Source organism: Heloderma suspectum, chromosome 8 (genome assembly GCF_057233095.1).
Source record: "Heloderma suspectum isolate Gila_16-S chromosome 8, 16-S_ref, whole genome shotgun sequence".
Classification (NCBI taxonomy): domain Eukaryota; kingdom Metazoa; phylum Chordata; class Lepidosauria; order Squamata; family Helodermatidae; genus Heloderma; species Heloderma suspectum.
In genome coordinates, this window is record NC_139465.1 from 41,906,479 (window position 1) to 41,934,140 (window position 27,662).

The 27,662-nt window shown below is 46.9% G+C and overlaps 1 protein-coding gene across 11 annotated transcripts in view; it reads left to right on the forward strand.

The window, feature by feature from the left end:
* Positions 1-27,662, forward strand: part of CPNE2 (copine 2) — a 183,317-nt gene that overhangs the window by 47,626 nt on the left and 108,029 nt on the right. For 10 of the 11 annotated variants that reach the window (XM_084812134.1, XM_084812130.1, XM_084812131.1 and 7 more), the window contains 2 exons: positions 20,826-21,005; positions 25,104-25,178. In XM_084812134.1, coding sequence (XP_084668260.1) covers positions 20,826-21,005; positions 25,104-25,178 — 255 coding nt within the window. Of the gene's footprint in view, positions 1-14,379; positions 14,787-20,825; positions 21,006-25,103; positions 25,179-27,662 lie in introns of those variants that run through there. The other variant, XM_084812138.1, reaches the window with a different exon arrangement.

Sequence of the window (27,662 nt, forward strand, 5' to 3'; positions counted from 1 at the left end):
TGGCTGGGGGTGGCTGGGCGGAGAGGAGAATGCAGGAGCAGTCAGCCCAGTAGCTGTTTGAGAGAGAAGTTTGCAAAGCTGGAAAGGCGATCCAAAAGAGAGCAAGTGCTGGAGTCGTGTGTCTGTATGTGACCCATAGGGTTTTCAGCCTCAGAATCTTCATCTGAGGAGACTGCTTGGCCTGGGTCTAGGTCAGTCAAGACCTCAGACAATTTGCATTTATTACTCTTTCCATGATTAAACAGCCCCATAGTTGTTCCTTTATAGAGGAGTGTGCTGGGCTCTTCCAGTGCATGGCTTTGAAGGTTTGAAGCCTACAGAGGCAAAGGGGGGAAAGGGTTAGGCTTAGAGGCCTGGGTTTTTCTGTTGGGAGGTGGTAACCCTGAGAGTAGTAGTTTCATTTCCCCAGTTAAGTTTCATTTCTTCAAGTCTGAAACCATACTTTCGGTTTTGAGGGAGGAGGATATATAAAGAGAGCGAGAGAACCATTAAGAGCAGAGTTGGGGAGACCAGAGCCTGAAGAGGGAACAGGAAGAAGCAGCCTGGAGAAGTCTCAGTACAGCTAGGATAAAGGAACTTGCATGTTGCATCTTTTATTTTCTCTTAATGCCTTTTGTATCACTCGGCTCTATTGTGTACATACTTTTAGTTGTGACTAGTTTGCTTTAATTTACCAGTAAACTGTTGTGGTTAAACTCAGTGTCTGAAGTGCCAGTCAGCCCACGTCTATAGCCTAAACCCCACATTATTGGAAAGTGGATGGTAAAAGAAGGAAGGGGGGCTCTTAAGGAGGCAAGAGATCCTTAAGGAGTTGCTCAGGGGGGTCCAGGTCATAAGGGCAACCCTGACAATGGGTAACCCCACTTTTGACATTACCAAGGGGTGGGAAATGAGGTCTTTTATATATTAAGGGCACAATCCTATGGGGATAGGCAGCCACCTCCGAACTCAGAAGCGACTGCCTATCCAATGCAGGGCAGGAGAAGCACAGAGGGGATCATTTCCCTCGTGCTTCTCCTGCCCTGCATTTGCAGCTAGACAGCTGATTTCAGCTATCTAGCCACATGAAGGCAGAGCGGGGGAGGAGGCAGCTGGACGACACATAGGAAGCGTTGTACTGGCATTTCCACCTTTCCTGCCTCGGATCTCCCTGTTTTGGCTGCTCATGCGGAACATGGGGCTGTTCCACGCTGCCTGTGAGACAGCGCGGAAGTTGGGGAAGATCAGTTCTCCAGGAACCGACCATGGAGCACGGGCTCTGAGGTCGATTCTTGGAAACCCACATATCCTATGGCCATCTAGCCGCTGACTAGTGGCCATAGGTTTACTCCCTAAGTCAACTTCTTCCATGGGAATAATGCTTAGAGTGCTAGTACTGGAATTTAGGTACAGGACATTTTGTTGTTACACCAATTATTCCAAAGCTTTCATCCCCCAAAGTGGAGGCAGTAGGACAACCCTGTTTTATACAAATCTATGGTGCAACCACACTTGGAATACTGTGTGTTATTCTGGTCTCCACACCTCAAAATAGAGATTGTAGAGTTGGAAAAAGGGCAGAAAAGGGCAGCCAAAAATGATCAAAGGGCTGGAGCAACTCCCCTCTGAAGAAAGGTTACAATGTTTGGGACTTTTTAGCTTAGCAAAAAAGTGAGTAAGGGGCGGCATGGTAGATACGTATAAAATTATGCATGGTGTGGAGAAAGCGAACAGGCAGTCATCCCCTGATGGTGAATGATGGGAGATTCAGGACAAATAAAAGGAAGTCCTTCTTCACACAGCACATAATTAAACTATTCAATTTGGTACCACAAGATAAAGTGATGGCCACCAACATGGACAGCTTTAAAAGGGGATTAGACAAATTCATGCAGGATAAGGCTACCAATGGCTACTGGCCCTGATGGCTATATATTACCTCCAGTATCGGAGGCAGTTTGTATCACTATACCAGTTGCTGGGGAACATGGATGGGAGGGTGTTGTTGCACTCATGTCCTGTTTGTGGGTTTCCCATAGTCATCTGGTTGGCCACTGTGAGAACAGAATCCTGGACTAGATAGGTCTTTGATCTGATGATTCAGCACTGCTGCCTTTATATTCTTTGAGCCTCTATGAAAGGTTCTTTCAAAGATTGGTATATGACCTCCTCTGAATATTGAGCAGGTATTTATCATAGAACAACTTACACGTGCTCCTGAAACATGGTGGTAGTTTTAAATACTACAAACACTGTTTTTTGCACCTGCTTGAATCACTTCATGCCATATTTGGATTTGCAGCGCCAGCCTCTTTGCTGTTGATGACTAAATCCTGGAATGATCAGCAATTAACTCCATAACTGCGCAAAGGATGTTTAATGAACTTCCTCTAGTTAATCTATGTTTACGTGTATCCATTAAATGGATACATAACAAAATCTGCATGTTCCTTTAGATTGCCAGCTGGGTGGTCCCGTGGAAAGAGTCTTGGGCTTGGATCCTGGGTTGTAATCCCACTGCAGCCAAAAAAATTACTGGATGGCATAAGTGAGGCCATTTTTTCCCAATCATAGAATCATAGAATAGTAGGGTTGGAAGGGGCCTACAAGGCCATCGAGTCCAACCCCCTGCTCAATGCAGGAATCCAAGTCAGAGCATCCCTGACAAATGGCTGTCCAGCCTCATCTTGAAGGCCTCCAGTGTGGGAGAGCCCACCACCTCCCCAGGTAATTGGTTCCATTGTCGTATTGCTCTTACAGTCAGGAAGTTTTTTTTACAGTCAATCATACAATGAAATGGGGTTAGTAGTCCAGGCTGAACTGACTGTGAGGTTGGATAAATTAAAAAAATACTGCTTCTCATCTTGTGACTTGGGGTAGAATAAGTGTAAATGCTGCTAGACTAAAAATAAACCTCACAAATAAAAGAAAAACAAGTGTGAGGATCTATGTAGCGCCGCAGTGAAATATATCATTCAGTGCACAACGAAACGACAAGTAACAATCAATTCTGAATCCCAAGGTTGTGCTATGTAATTACTACTAATACGTAGCTGATTATTTGATTGCTCTCCTCCCAAACGATCGTGTAGGAATCTGTTTTGAGAAGATAACATTAGTTTTCTACTCTTCCCCCCCCCCCCCGACAGCTGGTCCACAGTAACTTACTGTTCCATTTCCCTACCAACCTTCCCTGTATTTTTAGCACAATTACCATATTGTTGTTGTGCATTTCCAAACATTTCTCCCATGTTTAAAAAAATTTAGACAGTGCTACACTTTTTCTCCTCCTCCCTTTTCAGCTCCTCTCTTCCATCCCCCACCCCCCGTTGTGTACCTATTTCTAGCTTTCAAATGTTGGCAAGCTTTGTTACATCCTTTTCCCTTTGCCAGTGCTAAGAGATCTCAGAGTAAATAGGGAATGGTGCGTTCTCAGATTGACAGTGCATAGTTAGACTCTGCAATGCACTTCCACAAGATGTAGTGACGGCCACCAATTTAGATGGCTTGACAAGGGGATTAGACAAATTCATGAAGGATACGGCTATGAATGGCTACTAGTCATGATGGCTATATCCTACCTCCAGGACCAGAGGCAGTGTCCCTCCTAATACCAGTCGCTGGGGGAGACAAGGAAGGAGGTGCTATTGCACTCATGTCCTACTTGTGGGCTTCCTTCAGGCACCTGGCTGGCCACTGTGGGGAAAGAGGATGGTGGACTAACTAGGCTGTTGGTCTGATCCAGCATGGCTGTTCTTATGTTTTTATGAGTGCATGAGATTTTATTATATTAAGCAGTATGTAACGAATAAAAAATAAAAATAGAATTATAGCTGCAGAAAACAAGATCTAGTGGTTAGCGCTCAGTAGCAATGTAAAGGTGGCATTAGGAGTGGGCAGTGAAGTGGCCAAGTTTGCCGATGACACCAAATTATTTAGGGCGGTTAAAACAAAAAGGGATTGTGAGGAGCTCCAAAAGGATCTCTCCAAACCGGGAGAATCTAAATGGCCAATGCGGTTCAGTGTAAACGCATGTAACATGCTTCATCTTTGTAAACCGCCCAGAGAGCTCTGGCTATTGGGCGGTATAGAAATGTAGATGATGACGATGTGATGCACATTGGGGCAAAAAAATCCCAGCTTCAAATATAACCTGATGGGATCTGAGCTTGTGGTGACTGACTAAGAAAGAGATCTTGAGGTTGTGGTGGAACAGCTCCGTGAAGATGTCAACCCAGTGTGCGGTCACTGTAAAAAAGGCAAACAATGTGTTAGGCATAATTAGAAAAGGAATTGAGATTAAAGCTGCCAGTACCATACTGCCCTTATACAAATCTATGGTGTGACCAAACTTGGAATACTGTGTACAGTTCTGGTCACCACACCTAAAAAAAGATACTGTAGAGCTGGAAAAAGTGCAGGAAAAAAGCAACTAAAATCATCAAGGGGCTGGAGCATCTCCCCTATGAGGGAAGGTTACAACAGCTGGGATTTTTAGCTTGGAAAAAAGGAGGGTAAGGGGAGACATGATAGAGGTTTACAAAATTATGCACAGTGTGGAGAATGTGAATAGGCCATAGGGAGACATTTCTCAACCTCTCTCAAGATACTACAATCCAGGGTCACTCCATGAAGCTGATTGGTGGGAGATTCATGACAGATCAAGTCCTTCTTCACACAGCACATAGTTAAACTATGGAATTTGCTACCACAGCATGTAATGATGGCCGCCAATTTGGATGGCTTTAAAAGGGGGTTAGACAAATTCCTGGAGGAAAAGGCTATCGATGGCTACTAATTTTGAAGGCTATGTGCTACCTCCAGTACCAGAGGCAGTGAGCCTATGTACACCAGTTACTGGGGAACATGGGTGGGAGGGTGCTGTTGCGCTCATGTCCTGCTTATGGGTTTCTGGTCGATAGCTGGTTGGCCATTGTGTGAACAGAATGCTGGACTGGATGGAGCCTTGGTCTGATCCAGCAGGGCTCTTCTTATGTACATGTCAGTCCTCTTGAGAATGAACCACTTCAGAATGCAGTTGGTGTGTGTGTGTGTACATGATTGAATGTTCTCCCAGGTCAAAAACTCCCTGCCTGTGGAAACCAGTGCATTAGGGAAAAGGCCCTTGCCTTTTCTCTGATATGCTTGCTTTCTCTATATACCGAAGCATTGAAGCATGCAGCATCCCACGTGTATGTGTTTGTGTGTGCGTGCGTGTGTACACACACACGCACACACATACGCGCACACAGAGCTCCATGGAAAGGCTTTTGGCGCTGTGGTAGTTTGAAAAGAAAAACCAAGTCAGCTTAGCTCTCATGACTGTTGATTAGAACAAGTCCCCCTAATCTTCCAGTTTTCATTATAGAAACAAACTACTTCCATGCAAAGGCTTCTGGGTGGGGAAGGCCCTTGGGGTGAATGTGGAGCTCTAGCAAAAGGCAGAACCTCCCTCCACGCCCCTTCAGCTGTCTGTCCTGACAATCTTGGCATCATTTGCTGCTGGAAGCAAACAGACAGGTATAGAATGGAGATCATATGGGAGTCAGGTTCTTGGAAGTAACTCATTACACGTATCACATCTGCCTTCCCCATCAGTGGTTGGGGGATGCTGGGAGTTGTAGTCCAACACATCTGGAGGACACGAGGTTGGGGAAGAACTGAGTTGTATACACTCCCTCTCCCTCCCTGTAGTACAGTTTTGGAGGCATGTGATAAAAATGCATTGCCAGGACAGCTAGGCACCTCACAGCAGCTGGATTCCAACCATTCAAACAGAGCTTCTTTCAGAATGAAGGAGGTATTAATACATAAATGCTCAATTCCAGGTCAAGTGGGCCTGTGAAATGTTACCGTTTTCCAGGGTTTCCTGGAAAAGCCTGGAAAAGCCTGTCAGGACTGGAGTTGTGGTGTTTGTCTCTGTGTGTAAGTTTTTGGTTCCAACGGTGGTGCTATTAATTGAGAGCTGTGCAGGGTACACCGTGCCGCATTTGCCAGTTAATTCTCCCGAGGCGCACTGTCTCCGCTCTGGCTACTTTTAACATCTTGATATAATCACTACTGCAATTTTGTGCATTTTTAAGAGCTTTATCTTAGGATAATTGAAGCTGTGGTGAAACGGGGCCATTGTATCTTTTTTCCCCTTGTAGCTCTTTAGAAGCAAGGGTGGATTTTTCTGCCCTTCTCTGTAATTCAGCAATAATACCTCCAATTGAGGCTTAATTTGCAGTAAGAAAGGTGCTGGAATGCGTTCCTCATTGGGAGCTAAACCTTTGGACCGGGACGTACTGTGGCTTTGTAGCAGATGTGTGGGTGCTTTAGTCATGGTGATAAGGGAAAGGCATTTTGCACATTTCTGGAAACATTCTTGTTCATGACTTTTTAGATGGCCAGATCTGCATAGGAACAAGTTAAGCCACCACATAGGGGGTCCAGTCCGGTGGTGATTGATTGAGGTAGCACCTTTAGTGTCCATGGGGGATAATCCCGTCACTAAAGGAAAATTGTGAGAACGATTAACAAGCTGTAAGATGAGCCTAACAGTGAAAATAGGAATATAGGGTGTGGCTTTATGCTGTCAGATCATTCGTCTATTTTCCCCAGTACTGTCTATTTTGAATGGTTCTCCAGGGTCTTGAGGTCTTTTCTAGCCCTGTAACTAACTGGAGAGCCTTTGAGTAGAGCAGAGATAGGCAACATGGAACCCATGGGCACCGGTGTGCCCTAGTCACCTTTCTTGGTACCTACCAAGGTACCCTACTGATCCACTTTTTTTTCTAAATTTCATTTCATTTATTCTGTTTCTATACTGCCCCATCGCTGAAGCTCTCTGGGCGGTTCACACAAATTAAGAACCCTTAAAATACATTATATAAAGTATAAAACCATTCCTGTAATGACATAAAACAGATAGCACACACAACAACAACAACATATATCTAAAACGATTTAAAACCATCAGTCTGAGACCATCCAGGAGCTGATCAAAAGACTTGTTATATTCTACCAAATGCCTGAGAGAAGAGGGCAGTTTTAACCTGGCGCTGAGAAGATGACAAGGTTGGCGCCAGGTGGGCTTCGTCAGGGAGTTCATTCCATAAATGGGGGGCCACCATTGAGAAGGCCCTCTCCCTTGTTGCCGCCCTCGAAGCCTCCCTTGGAGGAGGCTCCTGGAGGAGGGCCTTGGATGCAGAGCGTAGTGTACGGGTCGCTTCCTGCAGGGAGAGGTGCTACATCAGGCACTGTGGTCCTGAGCCATGTAAGGCTTTATAGGTCAAAACCAGAACCTTGAATTGGACTTGGAAACATACAGACAGCCAGTGCAAGTAGGCCGGAATTGGTGTTATATGGTCAGACTTTCCTGTCCTTGTTATCAGTCTGGCCACCACATTTTGCACAAGCTGCAGCTTCTGAACTATCTTCAAAGGCAGCCCCATGCAGAGTGCATTGTAGTAATCTAACTTGGAGTTTACCAGAGCATCAATTACTGAAGCCAGGTTATCCCCGTCCAGGTAGGGGTGTAGCCGGGCCACCAACTGAAGTTGGTAGAAGGCACCTTTTTTGTTTTGTTTTTACTAGCAGCTGGGATCACTGTGAAATGAATTTCTGCTGGAGCTGAAAACTCTCGGTTCAAAGGAGTTGTTTAGTATGTTGGGGCTCAGATCCACCTTTGCCTTGTACTCAGTCTTTTGGGCAGGCTAGTTGTCCTTTGACACACATCCCATGGCAGCCATTTTGTGGTGATACCCAGGACAGTTTCTCAAATGGCAAAATTTAATTTATTTATTACATTTATATCCCACCTTTCTTCCATTGTGGAACTCAAGGTGGCTACATGTGGTTCGCAGTGGTCTTCCCTCCAAGCACGGACCAAATCCAGACCTGCTTAGCTTCCGCAAGGTTGCTGCCTCATGTGCCTTCAGACCATGCCCATGGCCCAAAAAGATTTACTACTCTTGGTTTAGAGACGCTACAGATTTTATGAGTGCAGACCATGTGCTGAGCCCCTTTCATAAAAGCTACCAAAAATTTGGGAAATGCTGCCTTGCAACAAATTTGTAAAATAGGGCTGAAATTAATTACCTCCTTATTGCAGATGGGAGGCTGAGAGATAGTGGCTTACCTTAGGCGAGGGACGGGGGAGAAATTCATTCAGTTTGCATTTTAATAGCACCACCATTGAAGCCAATTTCAATGTGAATTTATCTAATTTCACATTTTTGGACCACTTTGTGGGCCAAAATTCAGTTATCTGGAATTTGCACTTATCTGAATTTTGCAGTGGAGTTCTCCAATCAAAAAATGCATACAAAAATGCATATATTAGGGGAAGTTACATTAAAAAGCATTGTATTAGGAAAATGGCTTGTAGCAGTAGAGTAATACCTATATTAGGACTAACTAAATTATCACAAAATAGGGAGCAAGCTTTCGAGTTCCCCAGAACTCTTCCTCAGCAAAAGCTCTTCTCCTCTCCTTTTATTTAACATCCATTTTGGAAGAGAATTCTAGGGATCTCAAAAACTTCTTTATTACTCTGTGGCATTTGAGAATGAGGTGGAAGAATCCTGAAGTCAGATTCAGTGCCAGGTAGTGATATGGGTTTTCTTGAAAAACAAACAAACATTTGGAACATTTTCTTGAAATTTTACCCTGTGCAAATTAGGGTAATTTGCATCAGAAAAAAACAGTTTTCATTAGAAAATTTTCTGGTGCCCTAGAGAGCCATCAAACTTAGCAAGTTTATTTTATTTGTACTTAATAAACAACAAAGCTTTAAAAAGTGCCCCATGCTAATTTCCTATGCAAATTAGGGTAATTTGCTTATATTTAATAAACATAACTAAAAAAGTACCCCTTAATTTTTTGTCTCAATACACCATAAGTGTTTGATTTGAGGGAAAAAATTAAAAGTTAATGTGAACTAAATATTATATTATGCAGAAATGTTATTGGAATACTTGTAAAAATTAAATACAATTGCATGTACCTCCCATACATTATTTAAAGAAAAAAACCAAGGCTACTGAAAACTGTTGACACACTAATAAATGTTAGCATCTGAAAAAACTGTGCATGATTTGCTGACAGCCACTCATCTATTTCAGCAGAGTTCAACGCTCCTCCACTGAGGTTGTTGGGAGACCTTCGGTTTCGCTGTCACTACCTACTAGTTCCATTTCACAGTGAGGCATATATGAATTTCAATTACATATAAGTATTTTCTCACATACTTGCTAGGGATAATCACCTGAAATACATTAATTACAGCTTTGAAACTGCCAAGGTTGCCTAAGGATTGTATTTGCAGTTGGCATCCATTCATTGTTACGAATGAAATTATGAAATGAAAAATTTTCCATGGAAAAATTAAGCATTGCAGAAATTTCCAGAATATTTTCCACCCCACTTCACTGATGTCATGTTTGGGAGACCACAGAGCATGGTGTCCTGTTGTCTCCCTGCGGCTTACCAGGAGGTGATGAAGATGGGTGGTAATTCCTCATCCTGCGAAGTGCTTTGTGAAGCAGCTGTAACCACCACCATCTTCTGCTATTATTCCCAATGGCTCTGGGCCTTGTCCCCAATGTGCTGCATGTGTGGAGCCAACCCAGAAGCATCAGAAGGGATGTGTTGAGCCAGAACCACCTGGCCCAACACATCCCTTCACAGTGCTGGACCATCATCTGTCTGTCTATCCATCATCCATCCATCCATCCATCCATCTCTTTTAGGTCGCAATCCTGTGGCCACTAGACAGCACCTAGGCAGCCATAGAATTTTTCAGTTCCGTGCTTCCTCTCCCGTCTCCCCTCTCCCATCGCCTCATAGGCGATGTGGTTCGTCCCCAGCTCCGCACTTGTAAGAGCAGCACGGAGCAGTAGAAAAAGGGGGCGTTCCTGGGAGCGGAGACCACAGAAGCACCGTTGTGAGGCTTCCTATGTACCATCCAGCCTCTCCCCCCACTCTCCAATGTTCCTTGGTTAGATGGCCAAAATTGGCTATCTAGCCACAAATTCAGGGTGGCCGGAGCATGGAGGAGAAGGTCCCCTGCCCTGCATTGGATAGTCGGCTGCCTCCAAGTTTGGAGGCGGCCAGCTATCCCCTAGGATTGCAGCCTCCATATCCTTTTTGATGGGACAGTGGCATCCTTCAGATGGGCCCATTGGGGCCATCCCCCCTGGCATTTGGCCCACCATGCATGCTGGGGGGTGGTATTAGACCTGCATAAGGTGGTAGAACAGAGTACACCACTTCATGCTGTAGGTGGAGCATTAATATAAGAAACAAAACCCTCACGCATCAGGGAGAGAGAGTCTGTCCCAGCCTGTTGCTTTACGGGATTGTTTTCTTCTTGTTTTTGCACAGCAGAGCATTCAAAAATTGTGACCCTATACCTGAAATCTAAAGTGATGCCATCTTTTCTTCCACTTCATTCCCATGCATTCTGCTGAATTTGGTCCAATAAAAGAATGTGCCTAATTCCTTTGGGGTATTGCAGCAGAATATCCAAATGCAGTAAGCCAATTGACTCTGCTGTTACTTCTGGATTTTGTTTTCCAACAGGCCAACATGGCTCTATCCAATTTTTGTGTATTTTGCGCTGTATCATGGTCACCTATCTTGTGCTTTTATGCCACCATCCAAACTTGAGTTCTGGTTTTCCTTCCTTGCCTTTGAAGGCATCAACTGGTACAGGAAGCCTAGCGGAGGGAGCCAAAAACCTGTCATTCTCCTTGGTTGGCTTTTCTAGGAATGCGAGTTCCATTAGGCAGCAAAGCCAATTACATGAAAGTAAAACTTTACTGTAGCTTCCTCCATGCCAAAGCTTATAGTTGAAAGGATGCCAGTGAGACAGATGGAGCGAGTTACATTGGTACCAGTCCTCATAAGGAGGAAAAGGCCCTGCTACTGATCCCTGCAAAATCTGCCATTTCAACATGGCAAGTTGTGGGAGGTGTAAGCAATTTTTTGCTCCTTCCTCTTTACATCGGTTCAATTTAAACGTGAGCATGCAGAAAAAAGAAAGAAAAAGGAATTAAGGGAGCAATCTTATGGCCTCTAGTCAGTAGCTAGACAGCCATAGGATATGTCGGTTTCCCGGAGAACCGACGTTCTGCCCCGCCCGCGCTGCCTTGGAGGCAGCTCGGAATGGCCTTGTGCTGTGCACTCAGAAGAGGAGCATGGAGCAGCGAAAACAGGGCATTCCGGGTTGGGGAAGGTGGAAATGCCAGTACAACACATCCTACATGTCGTCTGGCAGCCACTTCACCCGGTCCACCGTCCCGTGGCTAGACAGCCGAAATTGGCTGTCTAGCTGCAAATGCAGGGTAGCTGAAGTGCAGAGGGGATGATCCCCTCCGTGCTTCTCTTGCCCTGCATTGGACAGGCAGTCGCTTCCAAGTTCAGAGGCGGCCACCGATCCCCATAGGATTGCACCCTAAGTCTCTCTCTCTCTCTTTCTCTCTCTCTCTCAAGCCAAGGGAAAAAAAAGATATGTGTTGAAGCATATTGTTGTTGTTGTTGTTGTTCAGTCGTTCAGTTGTGTCCGACTCTTTGTGACCCCATGGACCATAGCACACCAGGCCTTCCTGTCCTTCGCTCTCTCCCGGAGTGTGCTCAAGTTCATATTCATCGCATCGGTGATGCTATCTAGTCCTCTCATCCTCTGCCGTCCCCTTCTCCTTTTGCCTTCAATCTTTCCCAGTATCAGGGTCTTTTCCAGAGAGTTTTCTCTTCACATTAGCTGGCCAAAATATTTGAGCTTCAGCTTCAGTATCTGTCCTTCCAATGAGCACTCAGGGTTGATTTCCTTTAGGATGGACTGATTTGACCTCCTTGCAGTCCAGAGGACTCGTAAGAGTCTTCTCCAGCACCACAGTTCGAAAGCATAAATTCTTCAGTGCCCAGCCTTCCTTATAGTCCAGCTCTCACAGCCATACGTTGCTGCTGGGAAAACCATAGCTTTGATTATACGAACCTTTGTCGGCAAGGTGATGTCTCTGCTTCTGACTATGCTGTCTAGGTTTGCCATAGCTTTCCTCCCAAGGAGCAAGCATCTTTTAATTTCATGGCTACAGTCACCATCTGCGGTGATCTTGGAGCCCAAGAAAATAAAATCTGTCACTGCTTCCATTTCTTCCCCTTCTATATGCCAGGAAGTGATGGGGCCAGATGCCATGATTTTAGTTTTTTTAATGTTGAGTTTCAAACCAGCTTTTGCACTCTCCACTTTCACCCTCAACAAGAGGCTCCTTAGATCGTCTTCGCTTTCTGCCATTAGGGTGGTATCGTCTGTGTATCTGAGGTTGTTGATAATTCTCCCGGCAATCTTAATTCCAACCTGTGGTTCATCCAACCCGGTGTTTCTCATGATGTACTCTGCATATAAGTTAAATAAGCAGGGCGACAATATGCAGCCTTGTCGTACTCCTTTCCCAATTTGGAACCAATCAGTTGTTCCATGTCTGGTTCTTACTGTTGCTTCTTGACCCTCGTACAGGTTTCTCAGGAGACAGGTAAGGTGGTCTGGTCCTCCCATATCTTTAAGCATTTGCCACAGTTTGTTGTGATCCACACAATCAAAGGCTTTAGCATAGTCAATGAAGCAGAAATAGACGTTTTTCTGGAATTCTCTTGCTTTCTCCATGATCCAGCAAATGTTGGTGATTTGATCTCTAGTTCCTCTGCCTCTTCGAAACCCAGCTTGTACTTCCGGTAGTTCTCTGTTCACATACTGCTAAAGCCTAGCTTGTAGGATTTTGAGCATCACCTTGCTGGCATGTGAAATGAGCGCAATTGTACGGTAGTTTGAACACTCTTTGGCATTGCCCTTCTTCAGAATTGGAATATAAACTGACCTTTTCCAGTCTTGTGGCCATTGTTGAGTGTTCCAAATGTGTTGGCATATTGAGAGCAGCACTTGAACGGCATCATCTTTTAGGATCTTAAATAGCTTAGCTGGAATACTGTCATCTCCGCTAGCTCTGTTGTTAGTAATGCTTCCTAAGGCCCACTTGACTTCACTCTCTAGGATGTCCGGCTGAAGTTCAGTGAGCGCACTATCATGGCTATCAGGGACATTAAGATCTTTCCTGTATAGTTCTTCTGTGTATTCTTTCCACCTCTTCTTAATCTCATCTGCTTCTGTTAGGTCCCTGCCTTCTTTGTCCTTTATCATGCCTGTCTTTGCACAAAATGTTCCCTTGATACCTCCAATTTTCTTGAAAAGATCTCTAGTCTTTCCCATTCTATTGTTTTCCTTGATTTCTTTGCATGGTTCATTTAAGAAGGCCTTCTTGTCTCTCCTTGCTATTCTCTGGAACTCTGCATTCAGTTGGGTATATCTTCCCCTTTCTCCCTTGCTTTTCGCTTCCCTTCTTTCCTCAGCTACTTGTAAAGCCTCCTCAGACAGCCACTTGGCTTTCTTGCATTTCTTTTCCTTTGGGATGGATTTCGTTGCTGCCTCCTGAACAATGTTACGGACCTCTGTCCATAGTTCCTCAGGCACTCTGTCTATCTGGTCTAATCCCTTAAATCTATTCGTCACCTCCACTGTATATTCATAAGGGATATGATTTAGGTCCTACCTGAATGGTTTAGTGGCTTTCCCTACGTTCTTCAATTTAAGCTGAAATTTTGCAACAAGAAGCTCATGATCTGAGCCACAGTCAGCTCCAGGTCTTGTTTTTACTGACTGTATAGAGCTTCTCCATCTTTGGCTGCAAAGGACATAATCAATCTGATTTTGATATTGACCATCTGGTGATGTTCATGTGTAGAGTCGCCTCTTGTGCTGTTGGAAAAAGGTGTTTGCTATGATCAGCGTGTTCTCTTGGCAAAACTCTATTAGCCTTTGTCCTGCTTCATTTTGTGAAGCTTCACCAAGGCCATGCTTGCCTGTTATCCTGGTGATTTCTTGACTTCCTACTTTAGCATTCCAATCCCCTATGATGAAGAGGACATCTTTTGTTGGTGTTAGTTCTAGAAGGTGTTGTAGGTCTTCATAGAACCGATCAACCTTAGCTTCTTCGGCCTCAGTGGTTGGGGCATAGACTTGAATTAATGTGATGTTGAATGGTTTGCCTTGGATTCGTACTGAGATCATTGTATTGTTTTTGAGATTGTACCCCAGTACTGCTTTTCCCACCCTTTTGTTGACTATGAGTGCTACTCCATTTCTTCTAGGGGATTCTTGCCCACAGTAGTAGATATGATGGTCACCTGAATTAAACTCGCCCATGCCTGTCCATTTGAGTTCGCTGATTCCCAAGATGTCGATGTTCAATCTTGCCATCTCATGTTTGACCACCTCCAGCTTACCTTGATTCATTGATCTTACATTCCAGGTTCCTAAACAATATTGTTCTTTACAGCATTGGACTTTCTTTTCACCACCAGACACATCCACAGCTGAGTGTCCTTTCGGCTTTGGCCCAGCCGCTTCACTCTTTCTGGCGCTACTTGGAAATTCCCTCTGCTCTTCCCCAGTAGTATATTGGACACCTTCCGACCTGAGGGGCTCATCTTCCGGCGTCATCTCTTTTAGCCTTGTGATACATTCCATGGCGTTTTCTTGGCAAGAATACTGGAGTGGATTGCCATTTCCTTCTCCAGTGGACCACATTTTGTCAGAACTCTCCACCATGACCTGTCTGTCTTGGGTGGCCCTGCACGGCATAGCTTATGGCTTCACTGAGTTACGCAAGCCCCTTTGCCACAACAAGGCAGTGATCCATGAAGGGGGTTGAAGCATATACTGGGAACCAAAGCAAACCTGGCACACCATAGAGCAAACCTCCTGAACTGTGAGTCTTAATTTTGGAGTTGTGAGCTTCAAAAATGTTTGCATTAAATTGCTTTTAGGGATTGGGAAAAAGTGAGAGGGACTACTCAATAGCCCCCTCTCTGCAAAAGTGTAGTATGTGTGTAGCATACAATTTAGTGGTTACTCTAACTAGGGACCCGTCTACATGGCACCGCTTTCACCCTTCACTCCGTCGCAGCTGTGCAGCATTTCAGCTTCAAATTAGCTTCTGCTGGGATACACTCGTGATTTACTGCAGGCTTCTCTAACAGACTCCACTGTGCCCTCTTTTTTTGCCATTCTACTTTAATGTGCAGATCTGCAGTCCCTTGAGCATGGGGGTGTGACACTTCAGTGGCTGTTTTGTATTTTAGGAGTTCTGGTGTGTCTGTCTGTCCCTCGTTAGGTAAAAAGTGGATGTTCTGTGCGCCTTCATTTCCACACCATCTGTTTGTCAGTTCCGCAGCCTGAGACTCTCGCGATGGTTCGCTCTCACAAGGCTTGAGCGGTACATGCCTACCCATCGCTCCAAAATGGTGGCTGGAGCAAAATTGGTCCTTCCCCAAGACCCCCCCGGCCCTTGGGCACTGATTCCAAAAGCAACCATTACGAAGATATGAACCTGCAAAAATGTGCAAAAGTGTGATTCAATAAATGAAAATGCCTCTCTGTGCCTCTGTAACTGCGTAGCTGCGAAGGGATGGGGGGAGTAAAGGGGCGTCACAGAGTGATGCAAGCACTACGCACACCCACAACACGCCCACTGCAAAATGCGAAGTCGGTTTGGAGAAGGGATGGATGGCTTGCGGCAAGCGAAAAACATTGCAGCAAAATGCCTCCTTGGAAATCTCCATTTTCCGGGAAAAAACCACGGATGGTTGCGAAGTGGTGACTGCCCCGAGGGACCTCAACTCGCAGCTGCTCCAGAGTAAAATGCTCATGTAGATGGGGCCCTAGGTCTCAGGCTTTGCTGGCAAAAGGTTGTATCCAAGGAGCCTGGGGAAGGAGGACCAGCCAGCAGCTGCACCAGGTGGATCCTGCTTCTGCCCCCGCCCACAGGTACTTAAGGCGGGGCTGCCAGAGGCTGCTCGGGAAGGAGCCTGGGGAAGGAGGACCAGCCAGCAGCTGCACCAGGTGGATCCTGAGCCTGAGCCTGCTTCTGCCCCCGCCCACAGGTACTTAAGGCGGGGCTGCCAGAGGCAGCGCCTCGGCGTCGCGCCAAGTGCGACGCTAAGTGCGCACTTAGCGTCACACTTGGAGTCGCAAGATCTACCCACCTGCCTCTCCAGAGACACCAGCAGCCACAACACCAGCAGCAAATAGCAGCAGCAGCAGAGGGCAGCAGCTTTAAAGACCAGGGGAAGGGGCAAACGTGGACTATCTGCTCCTTCTTAGCTGCTGTTCTCTTTTATCTCTTTTATATTCTTTTAAACTGTTGTATATTTTATATCTTAATATTTTAATATGTGCCTGGGGGGACTATTGGACAACTCAGGGGGTGGGGGAGGTGCCACCATAACTGTGGTCACGGGCAGGGGGAGGTATGGCGTTGGGGGATTAACAGGCCAGCTGAGGAGAAGAGGGGCTAGACACCTTACAGCTGTCCCCTCTTCTGGTTCTTCCCCCAACCTGATGGTTCCTGGCAGCCTTACCAGTCTGCCCTCGGGTCTGGTGGTGCTGCTGCTGAATGCCAGGTCGGCCCAAAATAAGACCTCCCTCATCCATGATTTGATTGTGGATGAGGGGGCTGACCTGGTATGTATTACTGAGACCTGGGTGGGGGAACTGGGAGGGGTCACTCTCTCCCAGCTGTGCCCTCCTGGGTACTCAGTGCAGCACCAACACCGACTTGAGGGTCGGGGAGGGGGGGTTGCCGTGGTCTATAGGAATTCCATCTCCCTCTCCAGGCTTCCTGCTCATTCGAGTGCAGATCTTGAGTGTCTGTACCTTGTGTTGGGTACCCGGGACAGATTAGGGATTCTGTTGGTGTACCGCCCACCCCGCTGCCCATCAGCCTCCCTGCCTGAGCTGACGGAGGTGGTCTCGGACTTGGTGTTGAGGACCCCCAGGATGATGGTCCTGGGGGATCTCAACTTCCATGCTGAGGCCGCTGTATCCGGGGCGGCTCAGGACTTCATGGCCGCCATGACAACCATGGGGCTGTCCCAACATGTCATTGGCCCAACGCATATAAAAGGACACACGCTTGATCTGGTTTTCTCGACTGGGCAGGAGGATGGTGATCTGAAAGTAGAGGAATTAACATCTGTCCCTTTGTCATGGTCAGATCACTTCCTGCTGAGGTTTAGACTTCTGGCGGCCTTTCCCCTCTGCAAGGGTGGGGAACCTATTAAAATGGTCCGCCCCCGGAGATTAATGGATTCCGATGGATTCCAGAGGGCTCTGGGGGATTTTCCTGCTGGTATGGCTGGTGCTCCTGTCGAAGCCCAGGTCGCTCTGTGGAATGCAGAGATGACTCGGGCGGTTGACACGATCGCACCCAAGCGCCCTCTCCCTCTGAGCAGAGCCCGGCCAGCTCCTTGGTATACACCTGAGCTGAGGGCAATGAAGCAAGAGGGGAGACGGCTAGAACGCAGGTGGAGGAAAACTCATGCTGAGTCTGACCGAACACAGGTATGAGCCCACTATCGAGCCTACTCTGTGGCGGTGAGGGTGGCAAAGAGGCAGTTCTTTTCCACCAGCATTGCATCTTCTCAGTGTCGTCCGGCGGAGCTTTTCCGAGTGGTTCGTGGCCTGTTACATTCTGGGCCAGGGAGAGAGACGGTGGAACCCTCGGTAGCACGCTGTGACGGGTTTGCGCAGCACTTTGAGGATAAAGTCGCTCAGATTCGTCATGAATTGGACACCACGATTAATGCAGTTCCATTGGTAGAGGCGTTCAGAGCACCGTCTGGTCCAGTTTTATTGGATGAGTTTCAGTTACTGAGGCCTGAGGATGCGGACAAGGTGCTTGGCCAAGTCCGATCGACCACTTGTGTGCTTGACCCTTGCCCTTCATGGCTTATTAAATCAAACAAGGAGGGGTTGTCCGGCTGGGTCCAGGAGGTTGTAAATTCCTCCTTGAGAGAGGGAGTGGTGCCTGCCGCTTTAAAAGAGGCAGTAATTAGACCACTCCTGAAAAAGCCTAACCTGGACCCAGAGGATGTTAACAATTATAGGCCAGTGGCCAACATCCCCTTCCTGGGCAAGGTGCTTGAGCGGGTGGTTGTAGGACAGCTCCAGGCACTCTTGAATGAAACGGATTATCTAGATCCATTTCAATCGGGCTTCAGGCCTGGTTTTGGAACGGAAACTGCCTTGGTCGCCCTGTGGGATGACCTCGGCCGGGAGAGGGACAGGGGGAGTGCGACCCTGTTGATTCTCCTGGACCTCTCAGCAGCTTTCGATACCATCGACCATGGTATCCTTCTGGATAGGTTGTCTGGGTTGGGAGTTGGAGGCACTGCACTACAGTGGTTCCGCTCCTACTTGGATGGCCGATTCCAGAAGGTGGTGCTGGGGGATTATTGCTCTGTGCCATGGCAATTGTGCCATGGGGTTCCACAGGGCTCTATTTTATCCCCCATGCTGTTTAACATCTACATGAAACCGCTGGGGGAGGTTATCCGGAGGTGTGGGCTGAGGTGCCATCAATATGCGGATGACACCCAGCTCTACCTCTCTTTCTCATCAAAACCAGGTGAGGCAGTGGCTGTTCTGAACCAGTGCCTGGGCACGGTAATGGACTGGATGAGGGCCAATAAACTGAAACTCAATCCAGAGAAGACGGAGGTACTGTTAGTGGGTGGTTCGTCTGCCCGGCTAGGTGATAATCAACCTGTTCTGGAGGGGGTTGCACTCCCCCTAAAGGATCAGGTTCGTAGTTTGGGGGTGCTCTTGGATCCAGAACTGTCACTTGAGGCACAGGTGAACTCAGTGGCACGGAGCACTTTTTATCAGCTTAGGCTGGTATACCAACTACGCCCTTATCTGGACAGACAGAGCCTAGCTACAGTTATCCATGCTCTGATAACTTCTCGTCTGGATTACTGCAATGCGTTATACGTGGGGCTGCCTTTGAAAACGGTCCGGAAACTTCAGCTGGTCCAAAATAGGGCAGCAAGATTGTTAACAGGGACTGGCCTGCGAGCTCATATTACGCCAGTACTTTTCCAGCTGCACTGGCTGCCGGTCCATTTCCGGGCCCGATTCAAAGTGCTGGTGTTAACATTCAAAGCCCTTAACGGCTTGGGGCCAGGTTACCTGAAGGATCGCCTCCTCCCATATTTGCCTGCCCGGACCTTAAGATCATCAGCAGCAGCCCTTCTCCGTGAGCCCCTGCCAAAGGAAGTGAGGCGGGTGGCTACTAGGAGGAGGGCTTTTTCTGTTGTGGCACCCCGGCTCTGGAATGAGCTCCCTAGTGAGGTTCGCCTGGCGCCTACATTGTACTCCTTTCGGCGCCAGGTGAAGACCTTTTTATTTTCCCAGGCATTTTAGCTTTCTAAATTTTTATCTTTGCTGTTTTAAATCTGTATTTTAAACTCCTGTACTGCTGCTAGGTTTTATTGTGGTTGTATTGTTATATTGTGGTTTTAATGTTCTATATATTTTAAATTGTTTTATTGTGTGTTGTTTGGTTTTAGTTTTTGTGAACCGCCCAGAGAGCTTCGGCTATTGGGCGGTATAGAAATAAATAAATAAATAAATAAATAAATAAATCCAATAATAGTCCTACTTAGACTAGACCCATTGAAAAGAATTGGACTAACATTGGATACCAACCAAGGAATTGTAACAAATAGAAGGTAGCAAGATGTTGAATGATTTTAGTCAAACAAGAACTTGCAAAGAAATGGTAATAGAAATACTTGGGAAGTGGAACCTGGTTGCGTTGACATTTCTCTTCAGGGAACATGTAATATTTCTGGGCCACAGACAACAAACCACAGCAAGTTTTGGTCCTGATGCCACCCATTTTCATTGCTTCACTGTATGCTTGAAACTCCTGTACATTTATCCATTACAGAGTTATACATGGCATGGAGAGTGTGGATAGAGATAAATATATTTATTTACAGCATTTTTACCCTGCTCTTTAGCCCAAATATGCTCCAAGGCAGCTTACTTTGATTAATAATAGGATTAATAATTTCTCTCCTCCCTCCCCCCCCCCCCCATGCTAGAATTTGATCTCTTCTAATGAAATTGATTGTCAGTAGATTCAGGACAGACAAAAGGAAGTATTACTTTGCGCAGACCATAAACTATAGAATTTGCTGGCAAAGATGGTTGTGGTCATGAGTTTAGATTACTTTAAAAAGGGGGATTAAGCGTGTTCATGGAGGATAAGTCTATCAGTGGCTACGTCATGATGGCTATATGCTACCTTCAGGATCAGAGGCAGAATGCCGGTAAATTACCAGTTTCCAGGGAACAACAGCAGGAGAAGGCTATTGCCCTTGGGTTTATCACTGCCTGGAGGCTGCGCTGCAGGACTCTTCCAATCACCATTTAATTAGTGGAGGTTGGTGGCTCCAGTGTCACTGGGGCAGTGAATCCACTCCAGGTTTCAGTCAGAACACTAAAGGATAGCTCCGCACCTTGGATAGCTCCTTTAGAGTTCTGACTGGTTCTGACTGAAACCCGGAACGGATTCACCACCCCACTGACATTGGAGCCACCAGCCTCCGCTGCTTTTAATAATACATTTTTAAAGGATTTTTTTCTCTTTGAGTGCAAACCTGTTCCAGAGATTGGAGGGTGGGTTTCTTGGTGATCTCTCTGGTACTAACCAATCAGCACTGTGCACAGCTGGCTTCTGCTTCAAACTTGCAGAGCTATGGTTTTGTTTTAGTTTTTGGAGCTCAGCTTTGGAGAGGAAAGACATGTCTAGATCGAACGTTGTAAGAGCACTTCCAAATGGGCCCCACCACACAAAATGTTACATCATTCATCTTTAAATGGTGATGAAGGATGTATTGTATTTACCTAAAAGATTTGTTGATCAGGCCACTTGCTCAACCTCATTCTCTCTTTGTAGATTGACAGGACAGAAACAGCTGTGAACAACCTCAACCCAGCCTTCTCCAAGAAGTTCATCATAGATTATCGCTTTGAGGAGGTGCAGAAGTTGAAATTTGCCTTGTTTGACCAAGACAAATCAAGCATGCAGCTGTATGAACATGACTTCCTGGGGGAATTTTCCTGCACTTTGGGAACGGTGAGTGTTGCTGCAGATGCAGCTAAGAGATGCTGCTTCCTGTGCATCACAGGTCACGTGGCAAAGCAATACTTGTTCTTCTTGCAATGGAAGAGAATAGAAGGCGAGACAGTGATAAGAAGAATCCTCCTGGACCAGACTAAAGGTCTATCTAATCCAGCAACCTGTTTCCAACAATGGCCTGCATCCTGACTAGGTGTGAGGCACAGAGGAAGTAGACTGTAGCATAGCACCCGTCTGTTTGAGGTCCCATCAGGACCTTGGATAGCTCCCTGCAGGGAGTGCTAGCTAGGGATGGGTGAACTCCCCCATGTCTTGCTCATGGGCAGCTCGCCAGACTCCCACCAGCTGCCTGACCCTGGTGGGTGTGCAGGACAAGCTGCCAGACAGTCTGCGGATGCCCTGCAAGAGCTCTCCCCACCCCGCGAACTGCCAGTTTGTGCAAAAATCGTGGGTATGACTTTACAGAAATTGTGTTTTGTGCAAAATGATGACCATAAATAGTGCCATTTGTGCAAAATTGCATGTGTAAACGGTCTAATTAGGGGCAGGAGTCCCTGTCACTGCCCACCATCCCCTCACACTCTCCTTGTAAGGAGAGAACGAGGGGTTGGTGGGCGATGTGGGAGTCCTGCCCCTGCTGCATGTCAACCCCTCACACTCTCCTTGTAAGGGGACCCCTGCCGCCGCCACCTGCCAACCGCTTGTGATCACTCCTTATGCATTGGTGAGGAAGGCTGAGGGGTTGGCGGGCGGCAGGAGTCTGTGAGCTGGCCTGACTCATAGTGGTCGAGTCGGGTCAGCTTGTGGAAGAGTGAGCTGGAATCTGGGGTTGGTGGGCTCACCGAGCTCTACCCCCAAACCAGATTCTTCCAGTATTCCTAGTGCTAGCTAGAGCATTCTCCCATCTGCTGTCCCAGTAAAGGACTGCAGTCAACTGAGGCCTTAAGAAAACTGGCAGGACCTGGTCATTCAGTGGGTCCACCCCTGTTAGATTCTGACTGCAGTTGTTAAAGGGATGCTGCCTGTTCCAGCATGTTTGTGATCCTGCATAGCTGAGGGGCAGGGGGAAGCTGCAGGGAAGTCATCCTCGGAGTCAGATGATGGGAGAGGTGCAGGGTGGTATAGAAGCGGGGTGCCGAGGACACGGTGTACAAGGTAACGGATCTCTCTTTGCAAACATGGCAATAAGGTGGCTTGAGAGGAAAGCAGTAGGGGAACTCTGGCCCTGGAAATGTGGAATAGTCAGCAGAGTGGAACAGTGAATCATGCTAGTTTGGTTCTGGCAACTGAATAGAAGGCACAGTGAGGTTTACATTGAGCTAGCTATACTGAGTAGCGTAGTGCAGTATTCAAACCAAACTGTCATTAAGGTTGCTCAGGAAGTGCCAGGGCTTGTGATTGACCAATTCAGTTGGCTGGGCGGCAGCATGGCAATTACGCAAGCATTTGCAGGTTTCTGAGGTCACAGGGGATGACCTTCTTTAATGCAGTCAAGGAGGCAGCAAGTATGTTCTGTGGCTCCTGTGGCTCTGAGATGGTTGAGAGCCTTAATGACATTCCTGGCAGCTTTTCAGGCTGCGCTTTTGGAAGCCAAAATGGATCCGTTAGCCAAGGTGTCAGGGTAATGCCATGACATGCAATACACGTGTTGGTGAGCCATCATGTCCTGAGCTCCTCTGTAACAGGTGGAAGACGCTGACCCACCGCCAGTGTTGAATTAAGCCTCAGCTGCCAGTCTGGTCAGCCTCTGCAGTTGGAATGGGAGGGGGCGCCATCTTGTCCGTCACCTCAGGCAGCAAAATGATAGGCCAGCCTTGGTGAAAGCAGCTGGTGTCTATGGAGAGTGGAATTTTGGAGAGTGGAACAGAAACATCCAAAAGTGAAAGGCTTTCGTGGCTCTTCCCTCTGTGTTATGCCACCTCTGGCAGACTCCTCTTCAGAGGACAATGTGGAGCGCACACACACACCCCGCCCTGAGCCAAACATTGCAGAAGAGCGGCCTGTGTTGAGGAATCTTGAAGCAGATCAGTGTGATCCTGGGCCCTTGAGGGAGACAGACATTGACCCTTCCCCTCAAGGTGGAGTCAACTTTCTCTGAGACTTGTAGGCAGATGCCGAGTGGCCACCTAGGCCCAGGGAGTGCAGTCACCTAAAGGTGCAGGCCCAGCTGGCTGCTTGATGCAGAAAATCCTGCCTGAGGAATAAGGACTCCTTGTGAGTAGAGGTATACTTATGAGCAAGGCTTACTCATGAATAGATCCTTCCTCAGGTGGCACTGATGGCCTGCAGCTGTGCTCAGGGTGAGGCACTGAAGGCTCAGGCTTAAAAGCCTTCAGTTCTAGGCCCAGAGTGCTGCCATGAGATTTATGTATCAGTTCCTAGTTTCATGCCTTGTATTTCCCTAGTAATCTAACTCTTCTCTGAAACTCCCTGTGTTTGGACTGCTTACAGACCTTTAGAACTGACCCTGACTAATCCTGGAGCTCTGACCACCATAAATAAGGGCACGCCTCTGGTTCGCCACTGAAACCTGCTGCCTCAGAAGTTGCTGTTGGTTTCTTCTTTTAAAAAATGCCAGAGAACAGATACATGGGGCCGAGTGGGACATGTATTTGCAGCCTCAGACCCCAAAGTTTCCAGTTCCATCCCAAAAGGCCTGATAGTATACTACAGCTTTCCCCAACCTGCTGTCCTTCAGTTCTGGTGGACTGCAACTCTTACAGGGATTATGGGAGTTGTAGTTCAACACATCTTGGGGAGGCTAGTATAACCTCCTGAAGGACTGTATTACCTTCATTTTATGTGGGTAATAACTCCTTTGAAATCCTCTCCCTGTGAAAATTTTTCCTCAACCTTTCTCCTTCAGGAGGTAAGTTTTCAATTAGGCCATGATCATTGGCCAGGGGAAGGTGCAGCGTGCAGTGATGAATGGAGCCATCTCAGACTTGGTGAGCCTGTATTTCTGGCGGCCTCCTCGGTCTGGCTGTGTTTTGAGCCAGTGCTCTTTAAGTCTATCAAAGGTTTCTTCTAGCCTGCCTTTTTTGTCCAAGAGGTCTGAGCAGCCAATGAATAGACTTGGAATGGACTTACCTAAACTGAGGATAATTTGGCATCCAAGAAGAATGTCTGCCTTTCTCCCTCTTTTTTTAATTTCACTTTACATCAGACTTCTGGCAGCTTAGTCAGGCTGTTGCGATGCACCTGATTAATTCTGTGGCTGGATTAAATGGAAAGACTTGCTTCTCCTGTCACCCCCTGGCAACCTCATAGCCAAGTAAACTAGAAAACCAAGGAAGGTGGGGGAGATAAACCCCTTGGTTTTAGTCATGAGCTGACAATGTGCTGAGATCTGAAAGAAAAGTCTGTTCCCCAACTGAGCTGCACTATGAAAATGTCTACTCCAGTTGTATGCTTTTTGCTTGTGTCTGTCTCTTCTCAGCAGTAGGCATGGCTGTGTGTTTTCTCCAGACCCAAGACAGATGTGAGCAAATGTCACATCTCATATTAAGCACTTTGAGTCCATAGCTTGTCCAAGGCCACTGAGCAGGTACATGTTTGAACAGGGATTTTAGCCGTGCCCAGTATCACACATGTGTTGTACATAGGGATGTATGAGAAACTGGTTTCAGTTCAGTTTTGATCAGGATTTATCCACTTCCCACCTTCCGGACCGAACACAGACTTGGACACAATCTGCAGTCAAAGTCCGTTCATTTCCAAGCTTGCAATGTGATTCATAGACCCCCCTCCAAATGTGTTTGATAGCATGTGTACGTTTGAAAAATGTGCACAAAAAATGGGTACTTTTGAAAAATAAGCAGAAATACACTTTAACCAATGGGAGACGAGTGCATTCATTTAAAAACCGTGCACAATTGATGCGTCCATTTGGAGACGTACACCCGGAAATGTGCACAAGTTTTCATGTGGGAAAAAAAGGCTTGCAGTCTGATATAGAGAGTCAGAACAAGTTTCAAGATGCAGTTTGGAAAACTTTGGCGAGCTTGAGTTTTGCTGATTTGTACATTCCTAGTTGTATGTTCTTTGGATAATGGTTAAATACCTCCCTGTTTTGTGTTCTGTTTTCCCCCTTAGATTGTCTCAAGTAAGAAGATAACAAGAGCACTCCTTTTAGGGAATGGAAAACCAGCTGGAAAGGGAATGATAACGGTACGGCTCGTTTCATTCATTCAATCAATCAGTCAATCAATCTACATATTGCTTGTCTATATCTAAAAAGACATCTCAAAGCAGTTTACAGTGTAAACGTTTGAAATACAAAACGTCCACAGTTAAATCATTTAAAGAACAGGAAATACAAAATGTCTCGGTTTAAAAACATTTAATACAACCTCCTCCCCCCCTTCTCAATTAAAACATTTAATATCAAAGAATTAACCACCAACAAAACTGGGCAGCACAGTCAGTCAAGGAAGGCTTGGGTGAAAAGGTAGGTTTTTAATTGGTGCCTAAAACATGTCACAGTTGGTGTCAGGATTGGGCCGAGGCTCCCTGTGGAGACCGAAGATTCTGAGTCAGATTCAGAGGTGGAGTTGGGAGAAGAGCTGGGTCAGAGAGTGGGGGAGGAAATTCCCCAAGAGACTCCAGGAGTCAGGGATGAATTTTCCTAAGGGCGCAGAGCGCATAGTTAAACTGTGGAATTTACCACCAAAAGACGTAGTGATGGTTACCAATTTGGATGGCTTTAAAAGGGGGTTGAACAAATTCCTGGAGGAGAAAGCTATCAATGACTACTAGTCCTAACGGCTGTGTGGTACCTCCAGTAACAAAGGCAGTATGTCTATGTGCACCAGTTGCTGGGGAACATGGGTGGGAGGGTGCTTTGCACTCATGTTCTACTCGTGGGCTTCCCACAGGAAGCTGGTTGGCCACTGTGTGAACAGAATGCTGGATGAGATAGACCTTGATCTGATCCAGCAGGGCTCTTCTTAACTTCTTATAATCAGTTGGCCAGGCACAGATATGGATTCTCCTTCTGTGGGAAAGCAGCAACTCACAGAGGTGGAGGGGCAAGACTTGGCGGACGCAAGAGCCCGCCCTCGCTCAGAGGGGGCGGAGCATAAGAAGGAACTGAGACGCTCTGCCAGATTAGCCTCTCCGCAGAGTCAATGGAGGAAGGACCTCCGAGTACTGTGTAAGTCACCTAATGTTCGTTCAGCAGCAACATTCTCTCTCTTACTCCACTGAAGTCTTTCTCTGTCAGAGAACTCAGGATTAGCTAATTATGCCTGTGGCAGTTTTGGGCAAGTACTGAATCTATATTGTCTGAAAGACTAGCTGTTAGCATATTAAAGGACTGTTGACTTGAAGATCAAGCCTGGTGATTGCACAGTGGGAAGACTCAGAGTTCTGACAGTTGGTGCCTCCGCCATACCAAGGATGAGGGCATGCCACAAAGTGGATGCCACCACAGAGAAGGCCCGTTTCAGATTGCCACCAGATGGCAATCTGCAGGTCACAGTACAAACAGCAAGGCCTCCTCCAATGAGCTTAGTGATGATCTGTTATGGCAGCTGCATAATAGAGGCCTAGCATCCTGGACTTAAATTCCAGTTCTCCAATTGGAGTACAGTGTGCACATTAGGATATTTTGCCTTTACTCAAAGGGTGTGCTGTAATTTGGTCGCACAGGTCTTTTTTGTCATTATGATGTGTCAGTATTGGATTCATAGGAGGGAACAGCATGTGGGGATGAGGGTACTGAGGGGTGAGCTGCTTCTCTGCTGGGTGATGAAGGCAGTACTACTGAAGTATGGGAAGCCCTTCCTAGAGCCAGATATTAGTAATAGTACCCTACCATTATGCGAGGTCATGCGCCTGCATCAGGTGGTGGCAGTGAAGTGTGCTGCTCTTCCCTGCACCCCGGCCAGGAGGATCCAGAGCTGCCCCCCCCCCCGCCACTTTGGCCGCACCTGCCACCTGCCCACCCACTTGCTCAGCTTCCGTCACCCACTTGGTCAGCCAGCAACCTGGCTAACTTCTTGCTCCTGACTGTTCAGCTACTCTTACGTTGTGGCCCAGCTGCAGTGCTTCTGTGAGAGGTCGTTCCCCACCACCCAACAGAAATGGAGGCACTGCAGAAGTTCTGTGAAAGGGCAGCCCCTGCTCAGGCCAGCCCCACTCCCACCTGGTATATGAGAGATAGCGGATCTCTGGTGCTTCCTGCACCAATTGCCAAGGCAGGCACGTATGGGCAGGGCAGGGTGAGGGGAGCCCTGGGGGCGGCTGCAGCGGTGGAGGAAGGGAGGGAGCAAGGGAGTGCGATCAAGTGATCGAGCGCAAGCAGCAGTGCTCATATACACCCCCCCCAATGTTTCAGTGTTGACTTGAAGCAAAAGGGGCATCCATGCATCCCCTCCTTTGAAGTGAATGGGGATGGTCGAATTCTCGCTGTCCATTTGAGTGTTGGCACGAGCAAGGAGCTGCTAAGTCAACACCACTGGCAGGGCAGGAATAAAGCATGCAGACTATTATTTCCATAGAAATGTCTTGATTTGCAGACTTTCTTTAGAGCGCAGCGTTTGCATGTATGATTTTTGAAATTTGAACTTGTTCAACACCATGTTCCCAAAGTCTGGATTTTTCATTTAGGTCTTTGTAGACTGGCCTCTTACCTTCTTTCTGTTCCAAGAA